At 38.1% G+C, this 20079-nt stretch overlaps 1 protein-coding gene across 1 annotated transcript in view; it reads left to right on the forward strand.

Moving 5' to 3' along the window:
• Positions 1–9932, forward strand: part of SH2D4B (SH2 domain containing 4B) — a 60084-nt gene extending 50152 nt beyond the window's left edge. The window contains exons 7-8 of the mRNA XM_009865526.1: positions 6363–6583; positions 9840–9932. Of these exons, the coding sequence (XP_009863828.1) occupies positions 6363–6583; positions 9840–9932 (314 nt within the window). The remainder of the gene's footprint in view (positions 1–6362; positions 6584–9839) is intronic.
• The last annotated feature ends 10147 nt before the right edge of the window (positions 9933–20079 follow it).

Here is a 20079-nt window from a genome sequence, read left to right on the forward strand (position 1 = left end):
AACTCAGTCATCCCTTGGCTCTTGGGCTCTTGCCGTGATCCTTGTGGTCAGGTTTTGAAAAACACCCACAACAAACAGTCTTTGTGCTGTTTGGGGGGCTTCCTTTTTTTTTTCTGAAAAAAACCTGGATGTTTATTTTGAGGCCTAAATGGGAACAGAAGTCTTTATAAGATCTAGTCCCATGTGAGTTTATCCTGCATTAACAGCAGATGGTGAATAGCTTCAACAGCTTTGTTTCTATTACCAGCCATCTTAGATTTACTCCTTTGCTTTGCTTTTCAGCCTTTATTGCTTCTGTTCTGAAATAGCAGAGGCAGAGCTATTGTTATTTCTCAGTCATAGCTTTTCTCACGCAATACTATTGATCTCTTCTCTCACTATTTGCACTATCTGAAAAAGTATTGTGACTAAAAGGAAGGAGAAGGAGAGAATGAAAGCTTTTGAATAGTGACACACTGTTAAGATCCTATTGCTGTAAATATTTGTGCACGTATTTAATTGTGCATGCTACTCCTGCTGTAAATGCCAGAGAAATTGCAAGGTATGGCCTAGATATTTACATTATTCTTTGTTTATTTCAGTTGCAGATCAGTCTGTAACACACCATAACTGATAAATATGTTCTTTAAATTATATGTGACACTGGTAGTTTCAAGGATAACGTTAAGTATTCCGTCAACATAGTTTTGTTCATTAACTGTATCCTTCCCAATGAACAACCATTAGTATGTTCAGTCAGTTTAGGGATCCACATATAGACTTGCACCTATGGGAGAGAATTGGAAAAGTCAACTTGAGGAAAGTATTGCTTTGAATGATATAGAAACTGCTTTTCCTTGAGAGCATAAACTATAGCTGCTCTAGTTCTTGCACCATAGGGAAGCAATCCCTTAATCTTCCCTGGTTTTCTGCTTTTGATCTTCCTGAGTGGCTGAAGGAGCTGGATTTTTCACATTCTCCTAGACTGGAGCTAGTTGCTAATGTCATACATTCAAACATTTGTTTCAAGTCTTTACTGTTCCATCTTACTGAGGGATCTGAAAAAGGTTGGATTTATTCTAAACCTTAGGTCCCCAGCCTCAGTTTTCTTCTTACCTTGTATTTGCTCTTTCTTCACTGTGGGCTCGGAGATCTATGACCCATTCCATTAGGTTCATAGACTAGTGTTCTTACAAGCTGTTCTTGCACTTCCTGACAGTGGTTTATGTTGATGTTGGCTGGCTGACACAGTCTGTCAGCCCTTCCTAAACCACACTGGCTGCAGTTGGATTAATTGCTTCTGAATTTTTGTCTGTGTTTCTGATTATATCTTTCAAAACTGATTGCCTTTATTCATATTTTGGTCTGAAGTAGGTAGGATCTTTACCTCCAACTAAATGATTTCTATGATGATGATGTAGGTAGAAAAAGCTATGTTATATTTTCCTCTTCTCAAACTGGTTCTTTTCTGTTTTGATTAAAAATAACCACAATCCTAAAATCTGTTCTATGCAAACTTATTTCCAGGCTTTTATAGCTGTTTGTTCTGAAATTTGTTTCAGCTTTTTGCAAATTGAGGTGTAGTCTAACTTTTGAATTTAAGTCTTGGAGAGCAGAAATTTATTTGGAAGTTTTTGGAAAATTCGCTTTTTTATTTTCCCTTTGAGAAACATTTTATTACAAATGGTATAATTACCGTAATGTGTCTGTCTAGCTCAGTTTTTCTCTTCCAAAAAATGAGAGGGCAATTGGCTGATGCTTAGCAAACTGAACCTCCTAACCCTTGTGCCATTTTATCACCATCTTTCAAATTACTGTTTAGATTTCCCTGCATAATTGGACAAATATAGTCCTTTATGTTACCCGGGAGTTATCTGCTAATTCCTCATAATTCCTTGTGTTTTTTCATTTATTTATTGTTTGGTCTAGGTGTAATGTGTCACCATGACCTTTAGCATGTGAATTATTCATATAACGATTGCCAGGAATATTCGTATTCATGTGGGCTTTGATCTAATCCCATTGAAAACAAAAGAGACACTGGTATTGGCTCCTCTGTGTTTTGGATTCTGCTCCTAATTTTGATAGGTGACCTAAATCACACACTTCCCTGGTTAAATGCCTTAAGTTGTATAAACAGGATGAGTCTCTTTCCTCTTTATTGATTAGCTGTGAATATTCATAACTGTTCAACAAATCAATTTTGCGTGAAATAGAAGGCTTTTCGTAATGGTCGTGAAAGCACTTTTGGCATGAACGCTCTCATTAATATTTATCCATGCCAGTATTTGTGACGCTTTTGCTTTGTGAGTAAAACCTCATGCACTGGAATGTTTGAGATCAAGCTAATGAAAAAATATGAAAGGAGTAAACAGCTAAGCAAATAACTCTGTTGCAGAAGGGTAAATGAAAGCTTCTGAGCTATGTTTGTACCTGCTGTCCCTCTAATCTTAGTTGGCCTCTTGGTATATATAAACACACATAGGTATATTAAAAATGTATCAATCATTAAAGGCAAATCATCTTTATATGTTTACTTTGTTACTTCGTGTGGTATATTAGACTGCTGGTAGACTACAACAATGGACATGATGTAACTTTATCTGCATAATCCAAAAAAAATTATTTCAGACTTCTAGTATATAGACTTGCCTTGCTGGCAAAGTTTATCAGCTTTTCTAGTTCAGATTTATGCTTGTTACGGCATCCTTTTAGCAAATATTTATGTATTTCATCTCCTGAATTTCACTGAAGAATGTATGTAGGATAATGCTGAGAGAAGAGTGGGAAGCTGAAGTGTCATTGCATAATATCTCAGAATAGCATTTTCTGTTATTGAGGCTGCCGTAATCTTGGAAGGCAACATCAAGATTTCTTAGCTGTCCCCACTAAATTCATAGTGGACTCTCCAGTTCCCATGAGCTTAATGTATTCTAAATGTTAAGATGTTCTTTTTCCTTTTTGGAAGATGGGTAGCTGTAAAACGAACATAATTACAACAGAAATTTTAAGACTTGTATGTCATCTACAAATTGTCATTACAGATGCTGTATTTAAAAATAAAGCTTAGAAAATTAAATTAGAACATATAAATTGATGATGAATGTCCTGTGATTTGAAATAACTGTCTTCCAAAATGTTACTCTATTGCTAAGAATCCAAAATGTCAGTATGTATACACATTGCAAAACGAGTATTCAAAGTGGGTGGGTAAATTCGTGTAATGCAATAGGTGGATGGAGTGAATCTCGGGGGCAGGAGGCTAAAACTCAAGCCAGCTGATAGGGTTTCCATGCTTTCAAGAGAAGCTAGTTACAGCTCTGCTCCTCTCCCAGGCAAAACTCTACTGCTCTCTTACAGTTTATGGACAACAGCAGCTTGTATACCCTGAGAGAAATTACTTAGCATGATAGGTAACGGCTGTGAGTTTCGGTGGGGTAGCTAACAGCCGTCCAAATAGACTGTTGTGTATTTAGCCATGTGACAAGTTAAATGGATGATGCAGATGACTGATTTACAAAGTTGTACTTATGTGAAAGGATTACTGCTTTTGACACAGTGTTGCTTACACCAAGTGAAGATTTGCCTTTTTTTTTAATTAAAGATATCAGCAAGAACTAGAGAAAGGAGAAAATTAGCATTCAATGCATCAGTGGTTTCTTTTCTAAATAATATTTCTAGTTTTGCAGATATTGCCTATTTCTCTACAGCCATCTTGAGAGTGAGCAGTGCCACTCTTCTAGTTGTCTTGAGAGCAGTATAACATTTTTTTAAAGGATGGAGGGAGACTTTCATTGCTGCAATCATCACCCACTGAAGAATTGAACTAGAGAAAAATAAAATGACTGGGAGGCAGAGAGAGAGAGGAGGTGGTGGGGAGAGATGGTTTCTCATGAGCTGGTAACAGAATCAGGAGAGAAAAAGGGAAGAAAGCAGCTGGCTGGTAATTTATTACATCATGTTTAGCAGAAAAAAGAATTAGAACAGAAAAGAACTTGGCCATGAGCAATGTAGCATTTCTCACCTACTCGATATAAAACACCCAGAACAAAAATAAGGTCTGGCAAAGAAGAGATCTTCATGTGGAAGCCTGCAGTATTTCAGCTCTACTGGTGGGAGTTGAGTGTTTAGCATTAAGCTGATCAACGTTAAATGAATTTTATATTATATGCCTGATAGCGATGGCCATTTAAACCCTCATCTACATGTATTTCTAGCAGAAATTTGTCAAGGAAGGTCGCATGATAATCATTATAAAACCTTTCATTGTATATTTAAATTAGGGCAATCTGAGAGACAACTGGATTAATAAACAGTGTGATTTCAGAATCAATTTTTGTATAATTCTTGGCACATGGCAGCTGGTATTGAGATGTAGTGACAGAGCTTCACATAATATGTCACGTCTTGTGGATTCATATTAGTACTGCCTTTTCATCTGAAGAGAGTTCAAGAGTTTTTAACAATTCATCTTGGCATACTTCCAATTAAACTTTTTGCTTATGCAAACTGCAGCAATTGATGGCTGAGTAGTTACATGGTTTTTCTCAAAAAATGCATATGTTTGCATGTTTACTACCTGTTTTGCATGTCAGGTACGACATGGAAAGAGATTGTACATCAGTCAGCAGCCTATATATGTGTATATTTCTTAGGACTGAGGATATTTCAGTAGGGACCTCTGAGCCCTGCTGAGGTTGAGCCCTTGTCATATTCACCATTGCATCAAGTTAAAGTGTAGAAGAAATTCATTGCCTCAGAGTAGACAAAAACGGAAAGGAGATGGTTTTCCGTCTTTCTTAACATCACACAGTGCTTGCTTTTAGGACTCAGATGTCCTCCATCCCTTCCTATGTCTCCCAGAGACATAATTTTCCTTGTTAGCTTAATCAGAACATCCCAAAGTTTGGTCTTTCGGATAAGACCGTCTTCGTACAACTTGGTAATCCTTGGGCTATATTTAGCGTTACACTAAAACAATGTGTCTTTTCAGTAGTTGGACTCCATAGAACTCTCACTAGACATGTGTAGGGTTCTATGCAAGCACTTCCATTAAATATTACATGTATTGTTTTGATAAAGTTTAGCTTCACGAAGAGTAACTTTGGAACACGCACATGTATTATTTATTGACATTTGTGCCATGTTCACATTCAGGATGGCCTAATTCAACATCTGTTCCTGATCGAAATGAGCATCTGGTATTTCACAGATAATTATGAGACATGAGCTTACTGTCCCCTAGGCCAACCAGACAAATTGGAACCAGGCTCTCTAGGTGGATGGTAAGACCTGGTTCAGAGGCCTTTTTTGTGGGCTGTGATCAGAATAGGGTTTATCTGTTATACCGTATTTCCAAGCAGAAGTACCAGCAACTTTCAGTGTTGTGTCCTAGGATCAGAAAGATAGAGATGAAGATTCTTCCAACAAAGAAGAATAGAATATGAAAGTTCTTGAAAGCTCTAACCCTGTTCAACTTTTCCCCTTGCTTAGTCTGAAAATCTGAATTTGTGATTCTTCTTTTGCCCTGACAAATAAGCTTATCATACAACCGAGAAATTAGTTCACCTGTAAAACAACTGTTTGGTGACCAGGATATGGGGAGAGTTTATTCACTGATTTACTTTGTCCAGAGAGGTAAGTTGGCTCATGGAGAAAATGGCTGCAGAGTGAGAGTTACTGCAAGAAGTCCCAACTAATTTTGTCTTCTCTTGTCATGGAGCAAGGTGCATGACTCATTGTTTATTATGAATCAATATTCAATCTCTTCTTTGTGTTGGTACTCTGTTTAGCTCATGGCTAGAGCTAGAGGAAACTATTAATATGTTAAGCATGAAAGGTCCCAGAAGAAAAGGACTATGGTCTTTGCTTCTTGTTTTTCTCTGTGATAATGTTCCCTGGAAATGCAAGGCTGTGAATAAGTAATCTAACATAGATCATCTCTATTAACAGCTTAGTTGCAGGATTTGATTTTTTGTGCTACCATTTATCTCTATGCTTCTCTGTGTGTGTATGGATCAACAAAAGGCAACACTGCCATAAGTACTGCAATGCATTTGCAAATAGCAACAATGCTAAATAGTGACTTGTACAGTCTGATCGGCCAGTTGCATTTAGGCACGTCCTTTGAAAAGTAGTAAAGATGGGAAAAAGCAGTTCTCAAACAGATAATTTAAAAGCATATCCCACTATCAAAACTCTCATAGCTATCCTTCCAAAGCAAATAGCATAAACATTGTCTCCATAGCTCTAACGCCCCCATAAACATTTCTGTCTTGAGAAGTTACACTATTTTAATTTCTCTTCTGCTTTGTATTTGTTGCATTTGATTTCCTCTGGCAGACCTGTTATCTGCATAACTGTATTTTTTTTTTTCTTCCCAGGTATTATCAGCCGCCAGGAGGCAGAAGAGTTGTTGATGAATAGATCTGAAGGAACATTCCTGGTGCGAGTCAGTGAGAAAATCTGGGGCTATGCATTGTCTTATCGCCAGCAAAGTGGGTTCAAACACTTCCTGGTTGACGCTTCAGGGGATTTCTACAGCTTCTTGGGGGTAGATCCAAACCGACATGCAACACTGACAGATCTTATTGATTTTCACAAGGTAACACTTGCTAGGTGGAGATCAATAGCTAAGTGGAATGGATTAATAATTTAAGGAAGAACCATGTAATTTGAAATCACACTGGCAAGTAGTAGTAACCACAGTGGGGAAAGGAATATATGTATATAGTCTAGAGTAAGCTTAGCCATAATATTTATAGTTTGTGTCTTCTGTTGCAGAGAATCATAAGGCTTCTTCCCTTCTTTCAAATGTTTCAACATGTATTTGTGTCCCCTTCTGAGCAGATTCTTACACAATGCATGCTCTCCTGGGATAAAAATGGACTAATAAGGCCTGACAGAGCCGACACTTTCTGAGCCTCTTTGCTGTGCAAAATTGGATTGCAAATACTGTTGAAAGGTCTTGCATTGAAATTTCAGCATTTTTCGACCTTTGATGTGAGGGCTGTAATGTGCAAAAGCAAAGGAGTCGGGCCCTGCAATAAAGTTGGGAACATGGAGAGGGATCTCTTTTAGGGATGTGCTAAGGGTCATTCTTTATATTCCAAAACAATTTTACGAAAGCAATTTAGTATTTATCTTTGACTTTAGATGGGTTTGAATTACTTTGTCTCTAACTTGTGTTTCTTGTTGCCATCCTATGACTATAGCACTATTTCTGACAGTGTAGGTTGTTTTCATCATCTTACACCTCTCTCCATCTTCATCAGTTTTAATTCTGCTTTTTACTTAGCCACCCGTACAATTGCTCTTCATCCACTCTTTTCTACTTCCTTTTCTTTCTTTATCTTTTTCTCACGCTTGTCTAAGCTAATTCTGTTATTTTTTGCTCCTCCTTTTCTTCACAGCTTTTAATTTTTTCAGTATTCACTCTTATAGACAATAAGCAGACATTTTTTGTTCTTCTAATTACTCTTCTCTTTTATATCAGCTAGTTTGCAACATCTCTTCAGTGTTGCCTTGGTGTCCCCTCTGAGATCACTGTGACTTTATATTTCCACATGGGAGGATATCAGGTGCCTAGTTTGACCAGAAAAATGCCTCATTCCCTAATTTGATGAAATTCTCTCTCAATGGCCACCTTGGAAGCCAACCCCACCCTCCCCACACTCCTCTTCCTCTGTCCTAGTCTTACTGAACATGACATTATATCGTACAGAATATCCTTTTGGACAGGTTGGAGAGGTTGGACAGGTTCCCTCCCAGCTTCTTGCTTATTCCCAGCCTACTCACTGCCAGCAGGGCCCAGGTGGGAAAAATAGAAAGCCTTGATGCTCCGCAGTAGCCATAACATTAGCGTGTTATCAACACTATTTTAGCCACAAATTCAAAACACACTACCTGAGAGACTGCTGTGAAGAAAGTGACTTCCATCCCAGCAAGATCCGGTACAACTAGAAAGAGTCTAACTAGAGCCTCGTCAGGGAAGTAAAAGCACATCTACAGTGCCTCAGCTGCAGATTATCAGGCACTGGATGCAGGAGCTCTGGCTAAAGTAGTACCCCCTGTGCTCCTGGAGAGAGGTGATAGTGACAACCGATTCCAACCAGCTCTGCTCCAGCTGTGTTCTGGTTTTCATCACAGCTTATCCTAGGCAATCACTGTACTAGAAACATCTATTTACAGACAACAGTTGGGCACTTGTCAGAAGCAGAATGGCTTTTAGTTCCTGGCATTTTAAAAAAAAGAAGTTTTCTTAGGTCTCCCCTGATAATAAACAGCTCCCCCTATCAGAGAAACTGGTTCAGCTTTCATGTCACCACACCATTCCCTTTCAACTATCCAGCTTAATGGCTGTATTAAAACTGGTCTCTTTGGCAATCGCTTCAGGAGGCATCCTGTCTCTCACATGTTTGTAGCTTTTCTACCTGCCCTTTCTGGTGAGGTACATTATCAAGTGTCCCAAAGCCTTCTGGTAACCAACTATGAAGTAGCTGTGTAAACAGTTGCACTGTGGACACACTTTCTTTTGCAGCTATTGCTGTATTGTTTGGAAAACTTGCTGCTTCCTGTTTGGCAGGAGTATACTTCACCGCCCCAAAAGTTGCATTGACTTTTGAGGGTCCTTATCACTTTCAGTCATACTGAGAGGGCTGGCATAACTACTTTTTTAGTTGCTTACACTTATTCATCTAAAACTGCTTCATTTTTATTTAAAAAAATATTAAATAGAGGTCATTCAAGCAACTCAGCTGACAGATACAAGGGGGTGATACCATTAGCTGGAAGAACAAACTTCTTACAGATGAGAGAGTGAATGTGCATTTTCTCTTAATACTACTTGCATTTAAATAGTGTGTGGAAAGCAGAAATAACGTATCCAAGATCATGGCTAAATCTTTACGCTTACTTCATAACCTTCTTAAAAGCATTTAATTTGAGTGATACTATTCTGAAGTTGTTCTCAATCTGATGTGGTGATTGGGAAGGAGCCACAACTGGGAAGCTGCATGTGTTCTGAGGAAATCAGGCACCAGATTTCCGTTGAATTTCAATATAAACTGGTTTAAGTTTTGCAAATATTAGCCCCGTATATAAATCCATAACTTGAATATAAACTTTCAGATGAAGGATTGCTATTTCAGTCAAAATAATTCTGGATTCTGGCTCATTTTGGTGCATCTGTAAATGAAATCATAAACTACTACAAAAATAAAACTGAACTATCGTCATTATAGGAATAAGTGCAAAGACCAAGTTCTCTACTTTTCCAGTAAGTTTTTCCATATTGTCTTGGTAATCAGTTACTGGAATGACAGACTTGGCATTTGGGTATTTAATGAATGTGAATAGGTGCTGTTTGTAAAGATTGTCTTTACCGTAGCAAGACTTTCACCTCTCTGTAACCAGTCAGAAAGCTGTTACTATTGTGTGTGAGCTCTCTTACTCATTTTGCCCGGGGAAGCTTCTTTCATCCCAATGACTATGGAAGTAGCACACCAGGACAGGCGTATGTCTGTTAAATTAACCCTTGAGAAGGCGTCTGTAGCTATTTTTCTTAAGTAGCGTAGCAGTTTACAGCTAGTGTAGATTACAGCCTTTTTTAAACCAGCTATTTGATTTCGCTATTTGATACTAGCACAAATTGCTATTGGCATAAGTATGAGATAAACAAAGCACAAAGAAAATAGTTGATAGGAACCCTTTTCTGGGCTGTGCTTATTTTGTTAAGCATTTATTCATAATTGGTTAGCAATTACAGTGGAGTGATGGTCTTTATTGCTATCAGCGGCTTTTCTTAGGAAGACAGAGAAAGGCTTAGACCTTTGATATTTTAATTGGTTTTATCTTTCTAGGAAGAAATCATCACATCCTCAGGTGGGGAGCTACTACTGGAGCCATGTGGACAGCAGAAGAATCCACCAGACTACAGCCCTTTATTTGAATAACTGATCCAGGACTAACAGGAATGCATTCTGGATAGCTGTAGTAATAGATAGCTACAAAAGTAAACAATGAAAAATAGTTAAAAAACGTCCAAAGCCACTGGTCTCGTGGCCAAAAGGTATCCTCATTAGAAGGCCCAAAATATTTCTATTTTGCATCTGAATTATCATCATTATTTATATTGCTAACATTTCAAAGGTGAGAAGTGACTGGCAAATTACAAATGCGGACTACTCCCAGAAATTTTTCAAGGGGTTGTGGCCAATTGCACTGAATGCTAGGTTCTTATCTTAATTTTCTTGATGTCTGAGGTTGCAAACACAAAATGCAACAAGAAGTATGGGCAGTGAGAGAGTATTGTGTGAAGTACCAATATTGATGAACGGATTCTTTTTTCCAAAGCAAGGTTTGTCAGTTTCTGTGGACAATCTCCTTACTCAGTAGTGCACTTCTGATAACAAGAGAAGTAGTCTTAAAACGTCCTTTCACAGTTTATGATCATTTAAAGAGTTAGCTGTAGCTGGAAAATTGCCACTATGCTTTTTAATTCAGGCGTACAAAGTTCACCACAGCAGAAACAGAATAAGGTCATTCATATTTTATTTACAATATCATGCAGTCCAACAGCCTTGGAAAGAATTTTATTCCTGTACAGAAAGTGATCAATTTAGAATAAACTAGTAATTCTAATGAAAGATTGATTTGCAGCAACAACTCCTCTCACTGGCCTTGTGTTTTCTGCTTTCTGGTATGCAAGACACATGCTGAGATTCCTAGCTTTGCTTTGCTACAGAACCAGGTATTTTTCTTAGCTGAACTATGGCTGAAGGTGGGGTGGTATATTTCTTCACAGAAAAGATACAACTAATTACATTATCATAATGTTATTCTGTGTTTAAGAAAAGGGGCACACACTGTGTTCTTGATCCATTTGTTTATACTTACTAAACCCTGTGAAAATAGCCTTGTAGCCTAGATCTGTCACGCAGTTTCTTAGTGTTTGGACTATATAAAAAAATAAATAAATCTCATCACGTTAGTTAATTTGCCCTCCTGAAATTTGTGTCTTAGCAGTCCTTGCACTCTGGACTCTCACACAGTACAGATGTAGTCCTGTGTTGTTTCCCCGGTAATCTACTGAGGCAGCCAGTTCAGGAAATGGAGGGAAACTGTTGCTGTTACCTTCCCGTCCTCCTTGCTCCATTCCCTTGAGTGTCCAGATAGAAACTGCTGGGTATAGAAATGTTCAACTCCAGACATTCATTTTGCAGGGCCGTATTTCAAATAATAGGGTTATGACACTTCTGTACACAATTTTTTTCAAGAGTGAAGTGGGACTTGAGAGATGTAGCTGGGTACCCATTGGTTAGTCTCCAACCAGTGTTGGTTAGTCTCTCTACTTACCTTTAACAGGCAGCTTCTCAATACTGTTTCATATATGATGTGTATTTTTAGATGTAAAGTGGACCAGTCTGTATATGTTGCTCTGCCTCCACGGTTAATATTTTCTCTGAACACATAGAAAGAGCACACCGAGTATATTTCTATATGCAGTTTCTTTGGGCAGTCTCTGAGTTCTTATGTGTTTCTCTTCTAAATCCCAGTGAAGACTTCTCTTCCAAACTCCATGTAAATCCATCTCTCCTCAAATAGTCATTTCTCCTAACTCACTCTTACCTTCTATACTTTGTCTGACCTAGATGGCAAGCTCATCAAGGAAAAGAAACTTGTCCAAGCTTGCAAAGCACGCTGTACATTTAAGGTGCTACAATAATAACAAATACTTGTGGTAATAATAACAACATTTTTTTCATAATTAATTCTACAGTTAGCCCATATTAAAATACAGATTTTTTGCACACAAAATTCATTGTAGTTGAAAATTTTCTTCAGTTAACATTGCTTTTTATGTGGTTTAATCCATCAATGTTTGTGACCCATGAAAAGAAAATTCTAATGAACTTTCCACAAAGACTTAGCTGGACAGTTTCTTTGTTAATCACGGGGGATGCTGGCTCCAGGAGGTTTTAAATAGTTACTGTTAGCACCTCCTAACAAAGCAAATCAGGACACAGCAAATAAGCTGTGCAGATGACAGCTGGGCTTTTCACAGCAAATAGGCTTCCAGAGATAGGGTATTCTGCAGATACCTGTCTGATGCCTTGAGAAACAAAGCGACTAGATAAAGGGTCAAGAGACCCAAATGGCCTTGCAAGTAGTGTTGTCTTAAGTAGCTTTTAACTTTTGTTAAAGTGTGGTCCTTTGCAGGTCATCAGGGTCTGGATTCTTGGAATGGAGTACAGCTCTGCAGTTCCAAACATAGTAACACATATGTAGGCCTCTCATAGGCTTTATAGTCTCCATTAAATGAGGAACCTGGTATGTGTGATCTGGGATCAGAATACATCTGGTACAGGTATATACAGACATCGAATCCACCTACCAGAATGTTGAGTGCAGCACAGGACTATTCACTGTGCTTCAAATAATGTGTAATTAAGAAACTGTAAAATAATCACACAGCAAGTTGTTTTTTTCCAGTAGAACATTCACTAAGTGCAATCTGTCTCCTCTAGAAAGCCCCAGTATCTACCAGCTTCTTCCTCTGAGAATATACCTCTGCACCTGCTCCCTCTATGGAGGCATATCAGGAACCACCTCAGCCTCACGTTATTCACAGCTGCACATGTTTGATCACAGAACAACTGGACCCCTACTTTAAAGCAGAATAGAAAGGGACCTTTTAAAGCTAAAATACGTAGTTATCCATAGACTTTCCTCTGAAGCCAGAGACAGCTTCTTCCTCCGAGAATATACCTCTGCACCTGCTCCCTCTATGGAGGCATATCAGGAACCACCTCAGCCTCACGTTATTCACAGCTGCACATGTTTGATCACAGAACAACTGGACCCCTACTTTAAAGCAGAATAGAAAGGGACCTTTTAAAGCTAAAATACGTAGTTATCCATAGACTTTCCTCTGAAGCCAGAGAGCGGCAGCTGGCTGCACAGGGCTGGGGGTCTAAAGGTGGTACTGACTAATTAAGGTGGTATTCATTCTCCTAGACCTCTGTGCAGACTGGTGTTTTTCCTTTATGAGCTGTAAAAACAAACAAACAAAGGTGTAAAATGCCTTCTCTTTGGAAAAGGCGCTAGGCATACTAGAAGAGAAGACATGCAATTTCAAAGTATTTGGAAGATTACTCAACCCAAGGTACACAACAATTTTGGGAATGTTTATAGACAGAATGCTGAAGAACTTGTTCCATGAGGCATTAACATTCAGAGACTGATAATAATACAGATATTTATTTCTAGTGACACACTTCCCAGCAACTGCTTGCATTCCGTTTAGCCGATGAGAAGGCTCAGAAATATTAGCGCTTTAGCTTGCACATCCGTTTTTTATATAATTAACATCACAACAGCATCATCATTTTCACTTCAGAGCACATTTCCTACTTCCAATTTTCTAATTTTTTTCTGTCTGAATTCCATCCATTTCTCATTCTAGGTGTTACCTGGCTTTAAAATAAATCCCTTGTAATTTCCCCTGCAAATGAAATTACTTGGAAAACTGCAATTTCGTCTGAGACTTTTATTATGCTAATAAATGTCAGAATTCTCAAGTAAAGGAATTACTTTTTTTTTTCCCCCCATAGCCCCACAGAAATAATGAAAAATAGCCAGGCAATTCATAGAGTTACCAGGAAAGAAAAAACTCAGCAATATGTAACCAGAAGCAGCAGCAATAAAATGCAGTGCAACTTTACTGAAGATAATTTTTGAAGGAAACAAAAGGAGATCATAACAAGCAGAAATTAAGAAGAACAGAAGCTTTCCTGGGTAGAGAAGTGCAGCTGCTGCTAATACACTTGAGAGCTGTGGGCAAAGTGCAAACACAGAGATGTTTTCTAAGCTAACAAATGCTTCTTGTTGCCTTCTAGAAAATAAATGGACCATCAAAAGGTGACCAGTTAGTAGGAATAATAGAAGGGAAAGCAGTGAAGAGGTAAATATGGAATATTAAGGAAATAAGAAAGGGGAAAATCTGCTTATCCCATTGTTTTGAAAGCATTCCGGATTTTTGCTATTCTGGGAGGTAAACTGGCCACTGCTACCTCCCTTTCACTCTACAAGTCTCAAAAGATTTCATCTTTGAGCTAAACGTACCTTGGAGCTACATTTTACGTTCTCAGTCTCTTAAGAGTTGGGTTGGTCTGTACTGGAGCCTTGAGTGTTGCATCTGCTTCTGCTCTGGCTGCCTCTTTTAGTGCTGTCCAAAGCTGCTCATCACTGTATAGAAAATCTTCTTAGTGCGACGGTTTCATTGTCTGGAATGGCTAGCTTTATCCTATCACACAGTGTCCTTCCAAGTCTTGCTTTCTCATCTGTTTCTCTGGTGGTAGCGATTGTGGAGTCATGAAGGGTGTGTGTGACAGATTTTCATTTTAAGATTTCCTGTCAATGTTCCTTGTCAATGAGACCGCTGGGAATACACTGAGACACCTATTACGGTAATTCTGTCCTTAAGGAAAAATGCTACAGCCATAAGCAAAAATTCTAAACCCTTAAGTGAATTGAACTTTTCTTCATATCTGTTTCACAGCAATAAAATATGGCATATGAGGTCCCAAGCTTGTTTGCACATATCTTTGAAAAAAGCATCTCTTGAGGATTTATTCTTGCTTCCTCCTGGATCCACAGATGCACAAGTTCTTTCTAATTTTGTTTGAATTTTTTACTGTATATGGACATGTGCAATTTAATACTGCTCCTTTATCCAAAAGAGAAAAAAAATCCCAATGAAGAAATTGACAGCAGTCATGAATGAAATTTTGAAGGCCACTCAAAGACTGTAGATGCCAGTCTGTTACTTCCTACAATTACTGTAATGTAATAATTATGTATTATGTCTTTACATAGTAGTTTTATAAAAGAACAAAGCAGGGCAAATATTAAGTACTAAATCCCTATTGCGCTGAACAAGTACTGAGCAAAAGAAGATAGCTCCTGCCTCACAAGGTACCTAAAAATTCTAGTTATAAGAGAGATTATTTTCAGACTTACTGACTATGAACGGTTTCCAAAAACCAGATTCAAAGTAAAAATTTGCACTAGATTACTTTGAATCAAATTAATAAGATCTGTTTCTTTGCTGAGGTGAGCCAAGACTAATACAGTAAAACAATTCAGTTTTTTACATACTAGGGATCCACTTCTGGCTCGTTCTTCCCCAAGTCCCCACAGACCTGAATACAGAGCAGTAATGGAGTTACATCACATTTCTCTGCATTCTAAATTCTTTACACAATGCCACATGCAAACCTGGTGTCAGGTGAAATGTGATAGTTCACAGTGGGAGAAATTTTTCTCTTCCTTTGTGTGAATAAATTTGTTTGCATAATTTACAGGTTGGAGATTATTTTTCAGTGATTTTCAGGGACTGAATTTCTTTTCTATTATGCCTTTGCTTTAAGATTCCTTTTTCCTTTCCTAAGTGGATAGGATTTGTGACCTCTCTGAAGTAATAATGTGTCCCTGGCTGGGCTATCAATGGCAGAATGAGGTTTTTGCACTTGGCCAGGTGTTTGTATTTCCTGAGATGAATCTTCTGGATATATACTGTCTGATGATAATAATCCGTAATTGATTTTTATAGCTAATTTCTTGCCATGCAAGCACTGTGTGAAACCTTCTCTTCAAATATTTGTTTACTGCCAGTGATTAGTCCTGTGGCTTGTATACTTACATTATGACCCATAGCTAATGCAGATTTTCTACTAGACTGGAGCCTTCAATGAGTTTGTTTTCTTCTGAGAATTTCTTCCAGTAGTTTTAAATGAAGGTAACATCATTTTATGGTATATTTATTAAACATCAGTAAGTGATAATTCTTACAGAGAAGTAACTTCAAAAGAGACTGGACATTTAGTTTGCTCCTAATTGTATTCATTTGATCTATGTGCAAAGAAAACACTTAGCATGTTAATGCCTCCTTTAAAGTTCAGCTGCCATTTCTTCCCAGTTCTCAGTTTCAATGAGAACTGTATGCAGGAGAAGGTCATATGCTCATGAGCAAAGGAGAGAAAAGAGATGAGGTAGGATTGTGTCATTCTGATTAATTTTACATGTAACAACAAGTAAAGTCACAAATTAAGTATTTCCTGAGATGTAGTGCTTTTCTGCTCAGCGTTCAGTACTATCATCACTACTTTTCCCTTACACAACAACAGCAAGGTATTCATACAGAGTGTAAAAAGGGCCCAAACGGTGTTGAGCGAGTAACACTGTGGTGTCCCAGGAATGGTACAGAAGTAGTGCAAATCAAGAATGTGGTAAAGACATATTTTGTGTATAGATGTGTAAAGCTAGCAGCGATTACAAATTCTAGTCTGCTAGAAGTTAATTCTTTTAATTATGTGATTGTCATGCATGTGAAGACATGACCAATCCTAATGCACTTTCTGTTTGCCTGAAAGGAAAATCAGAAATACTTGTCTGAGACAAGAGTTAATATGCATAATTGTATGATAATTTGGGGAGGAGAATTTTAAAATGTATGATGCATCACTATCAGAATATGAGGACGTAGAAGCTAAAACTGCTTACCACATATAGCATAACAAACTTCTCAATTTTAATTTTTGTAGCACTTAAAAAGTCAACAAGAATTAAGCTATCCCTGCTTATACTCCTCTCCTGTAGGAAATACTGTCAATATTATAAACAGGAAAATGTCTTCTTATCTAGGAGTTTAAGCTTAATAATAGACTTAAGTATTGCAGTAAATAATTTCAGATAGATGTACACTGAACACTCCACTCCACTGAGTAAGATAGCCTGTTGCATTTAATATTTATTCTTCGTTCTCAAACTCATTTGGCTGTGATAGCCTGATACTAATGAGAAGTAGGTTTTTAGTAAGTCATTCAAATCCAGCTTTATGGCAGATATTAAGGTATAAGTTTCGTTATAATTTTTATCGTTAACATTTTCTCTCAGGAAATCCCAGGGAAAAAAAAAAATTCTAAAATTCTAAGTGCGTACAATTATGGTCTGACTGCTAGGCAGTGTTTTGTTAACTTTTATGTGCTGTACTCACAGCATGCTGATCCTTTCATTTTAAGTCTCAGTATGCTGTGTGCTACATTGGAACATCTACATTTTTTACTAACAAAACAGTAAAGAGCTGTGCATGTGAGCAAACTGTTCTATGGGATGAAAATATTCACTGAATTCCCATCCTGAGCCCCCACAATATCCACTGGAGTTCATGTGACAATGCTTAGTTGGTAAATAGGAGAACTTTTTGTAAGGACTGTTTGTCCTTATAAATCACTTTCCCTTATAATCACGTTTGACTTCCCCCAGAAAAAAAATTGAGCTAGTCTAGAATCTTCCACTGAAACCTTTTAATGGAAAACATCCTGTTTTCAAAATGCAAAGGTTAATGAAATAGTTTCATTTTCTCTTGAGTATTCTTGAGTAAAAAAAAGATTAAAGGCATTTTTAATTGGGGAAAATATGGCAAGTATGCACAAATATAACAAAAAAAATCTGTTTTTTATTCAACTCTAAAAGAAAGTGTATTTCCTCTCTAGAGTCAATACTGATATTCACTGTTCTTGACGTTTCATTAGGTATCCATTCTCACCCTTAATGTTAGTTTCCTTTTAAGGGAGAATGGAAGCACCCAGGGAACTGTTATTCAAGATATCAAGCCCATTAAATATCTGATTTGACAACTGAAATTTATGAAGGCTTAAATAAGACCCCGTATAATGTTTTGTTCAGGAAGAACTGATGTGTATTGTTCACAGTTTTGAATATTTTGTGATACATGCTTATATCCTTACAGTATGATTTCCATTTATACACTACTAAAAAGCATAAGCACTGCAAAATAATTAATTTAAATTGAATAATAAATAACGTAATGGAAATTAAGTCTGCTCCTCTAGTTTCTCTGAAAAAAAGGCTAATTCTATCAACACCATGGTTGTGTAAAAGACTAAGTCTATTAATGAACTTTTACAGGAAAAATGATCTAATTTTCCAAGTTATCGTTGTGACTAGTCACAACAGAAATCTCCTGGATGAAAGTCTCTGATTAACAAATACAAAATTCTGACTATGCATTCAAATAGCAAATGGAAACATTTTTAATGAACCCATTGCCTGCAAATGCAAAACATCCCATAGAAGAACCATTGGCATGTAGCAAGGATGAATAATAACTTGAACTCTAGTTATTCACCTTAAATTGGACTAGAAATGTTGATTTCATCCAGAGTTCCAGGTCAGTGTGGTATCGGCTCCTCTGTCAAAGACTATAGATTGTTTGAAGAGACATGGGGTCAAGAGAGAGCATGAAAACTTTTGATACCTTGAGATATTTCCATGATAGAAAAAAAAAATACTTCCCCTTCCCCACCCTAGGTAGGAGGTGCAAAGGGGAAAAAAGAGGCTTTGTGAAACTGTTGCAGACATCTTTCTCCTGTCAGTGAGTAGGCATTTAGACAATTTGTTGAAGTCAACCAAAAGTAAGTAGGGAATAAGGATTTCAGAATCTGATCATTTTTTATTCGTTTGGTTCTACAGCACTGCACATACAGTTGTTCTCAGAAGTTGTTCAAATCCACTGGTCTAAAAATATCCTGTCTGCCAAGGAGACAGTCAAGGTAGTTTGAAAAGTTTTGGATGCTTTTACTTTGGGCCACAGTCTGCAGATAAATTAAGAGGCATCAGGACTTTTTTTTTCTTTCTTTCCTCCTCTCGTATTAATAATGGAGCAAATCCACAACAACCAAGGAGAAACCTGCCTGCTGGCTAATATTCTGTTTGTAATACTGTGTGTGCACCTGCCCATGGTGCTAAAATTTGTTAGAAGTTACACTTCAGTAATTGATGACCACTTGCCATATCCCTTTATAAAGCTTTTTTTATCAATGTCTTTGGTGGTTCATTTTGTATCAGCAGCAAATCAATGAAATTTTAATGGAAAGGAGTGCTCTACTTGAGACTGAATTAATTTTGCTTTACCTGTTTCAATAGCAAGCGAAGTTTTCAAAGACCAAAAGAACAATAGTTTTTCAGATTTTTTTTCTTTCATAACTCGGTTTCTGCACAGTGGTGGCATCCTTGTGATCAGCTGTAATAAAGATTAAATGCGTTAATGAACTTAGTTTTAAGGCTAGCAGTGTGCTGGGAGAGATGGTGGAAAAATGTAGGGTCTGAAGCTGATAGCCATATCCTTGTAAATGTAAATACCAGAGGGATGTTGCTGGCAGCACAATAACTCCCAGAATACTAGCTTGGGAGTCAAGGAGGATGGTTTGAGAATCTCCAAGGTAATGCAGTAATTAACCACGCACAGGGAGCTGTACAACAAGGTTGTGAAGTGAGTTCCCTTCTTTAAAACTGCAGGAGGAGCCTGTATTGTTGTCAGGATAATGTCCCAAAACTGCAAGATTATCAACGCCTGCAGGCACGTCAGAGCAGCCTGTGAATTGCAGGTGTCTCACCTGGGAACTCGGCACAGCGGGAGGGACGGAGGTTTCGGTGTGTAAACCTGTCAGTCCGTGCCTACCCCCCAATTCATAAATGTACGGATCTTGAGATGCCTCAAGGAATCTGAGCTTGTCTTGGAGCCATCTGCACAGCAAAGTGAGTGAGCTCCTCTGTTCCCTTGCGGAAATTAGTTTCTTTGTGATCTAAGCCACAGAGACTAATTACGTGGCATTTCACATTATTTTTTTGCTACTAAAGATGTCTAAAATAGCAAATGGCAAAAAAAAAATTAATTCCGCTCAAGCTTAGATAGACTTAAATATAAACCTTTTCCGGACAATTTACCTCCAGGCTTGCACCACAAGTTGGGTGCAAGTTCACGCGTGTTGTCTGTCACCGGGCAGGGTCTCCTGGGGACCAGCAGGTGCCAGCGGCCGCCACGCGCCCAGGGCCTGAGGGACCTTCGGGCGTGAACCACGGGAGCAGATCCGGCCTCAGCACGGCGCAGGCGAGGCCATCGGCGCTTCTAGACGTTTCCCCCAAGCTCAACCTTCCCACAAACCGACCCTTTCGGTAGGTTTTTATTTTATTTTTTTTCTTTCTAGACAATTAGGTTTCACGGGCTAAAGCTTCCCG

Source organism: Apaloderma vittatum, unplaced genomic scaffold (assembly GCF_000703405.1).
Source record: "Apaloderma vittatum isolate BGI_N311 unplaced genomic scaffold, ASM70340v1 scaffold24992, whole genome shotgun sequence".
NCBI lineage: Eukaryota > Metazoa > Chordata > Aves > Trogoniformes > Trogonidae > Apaloderma > Apaloderma vittatum.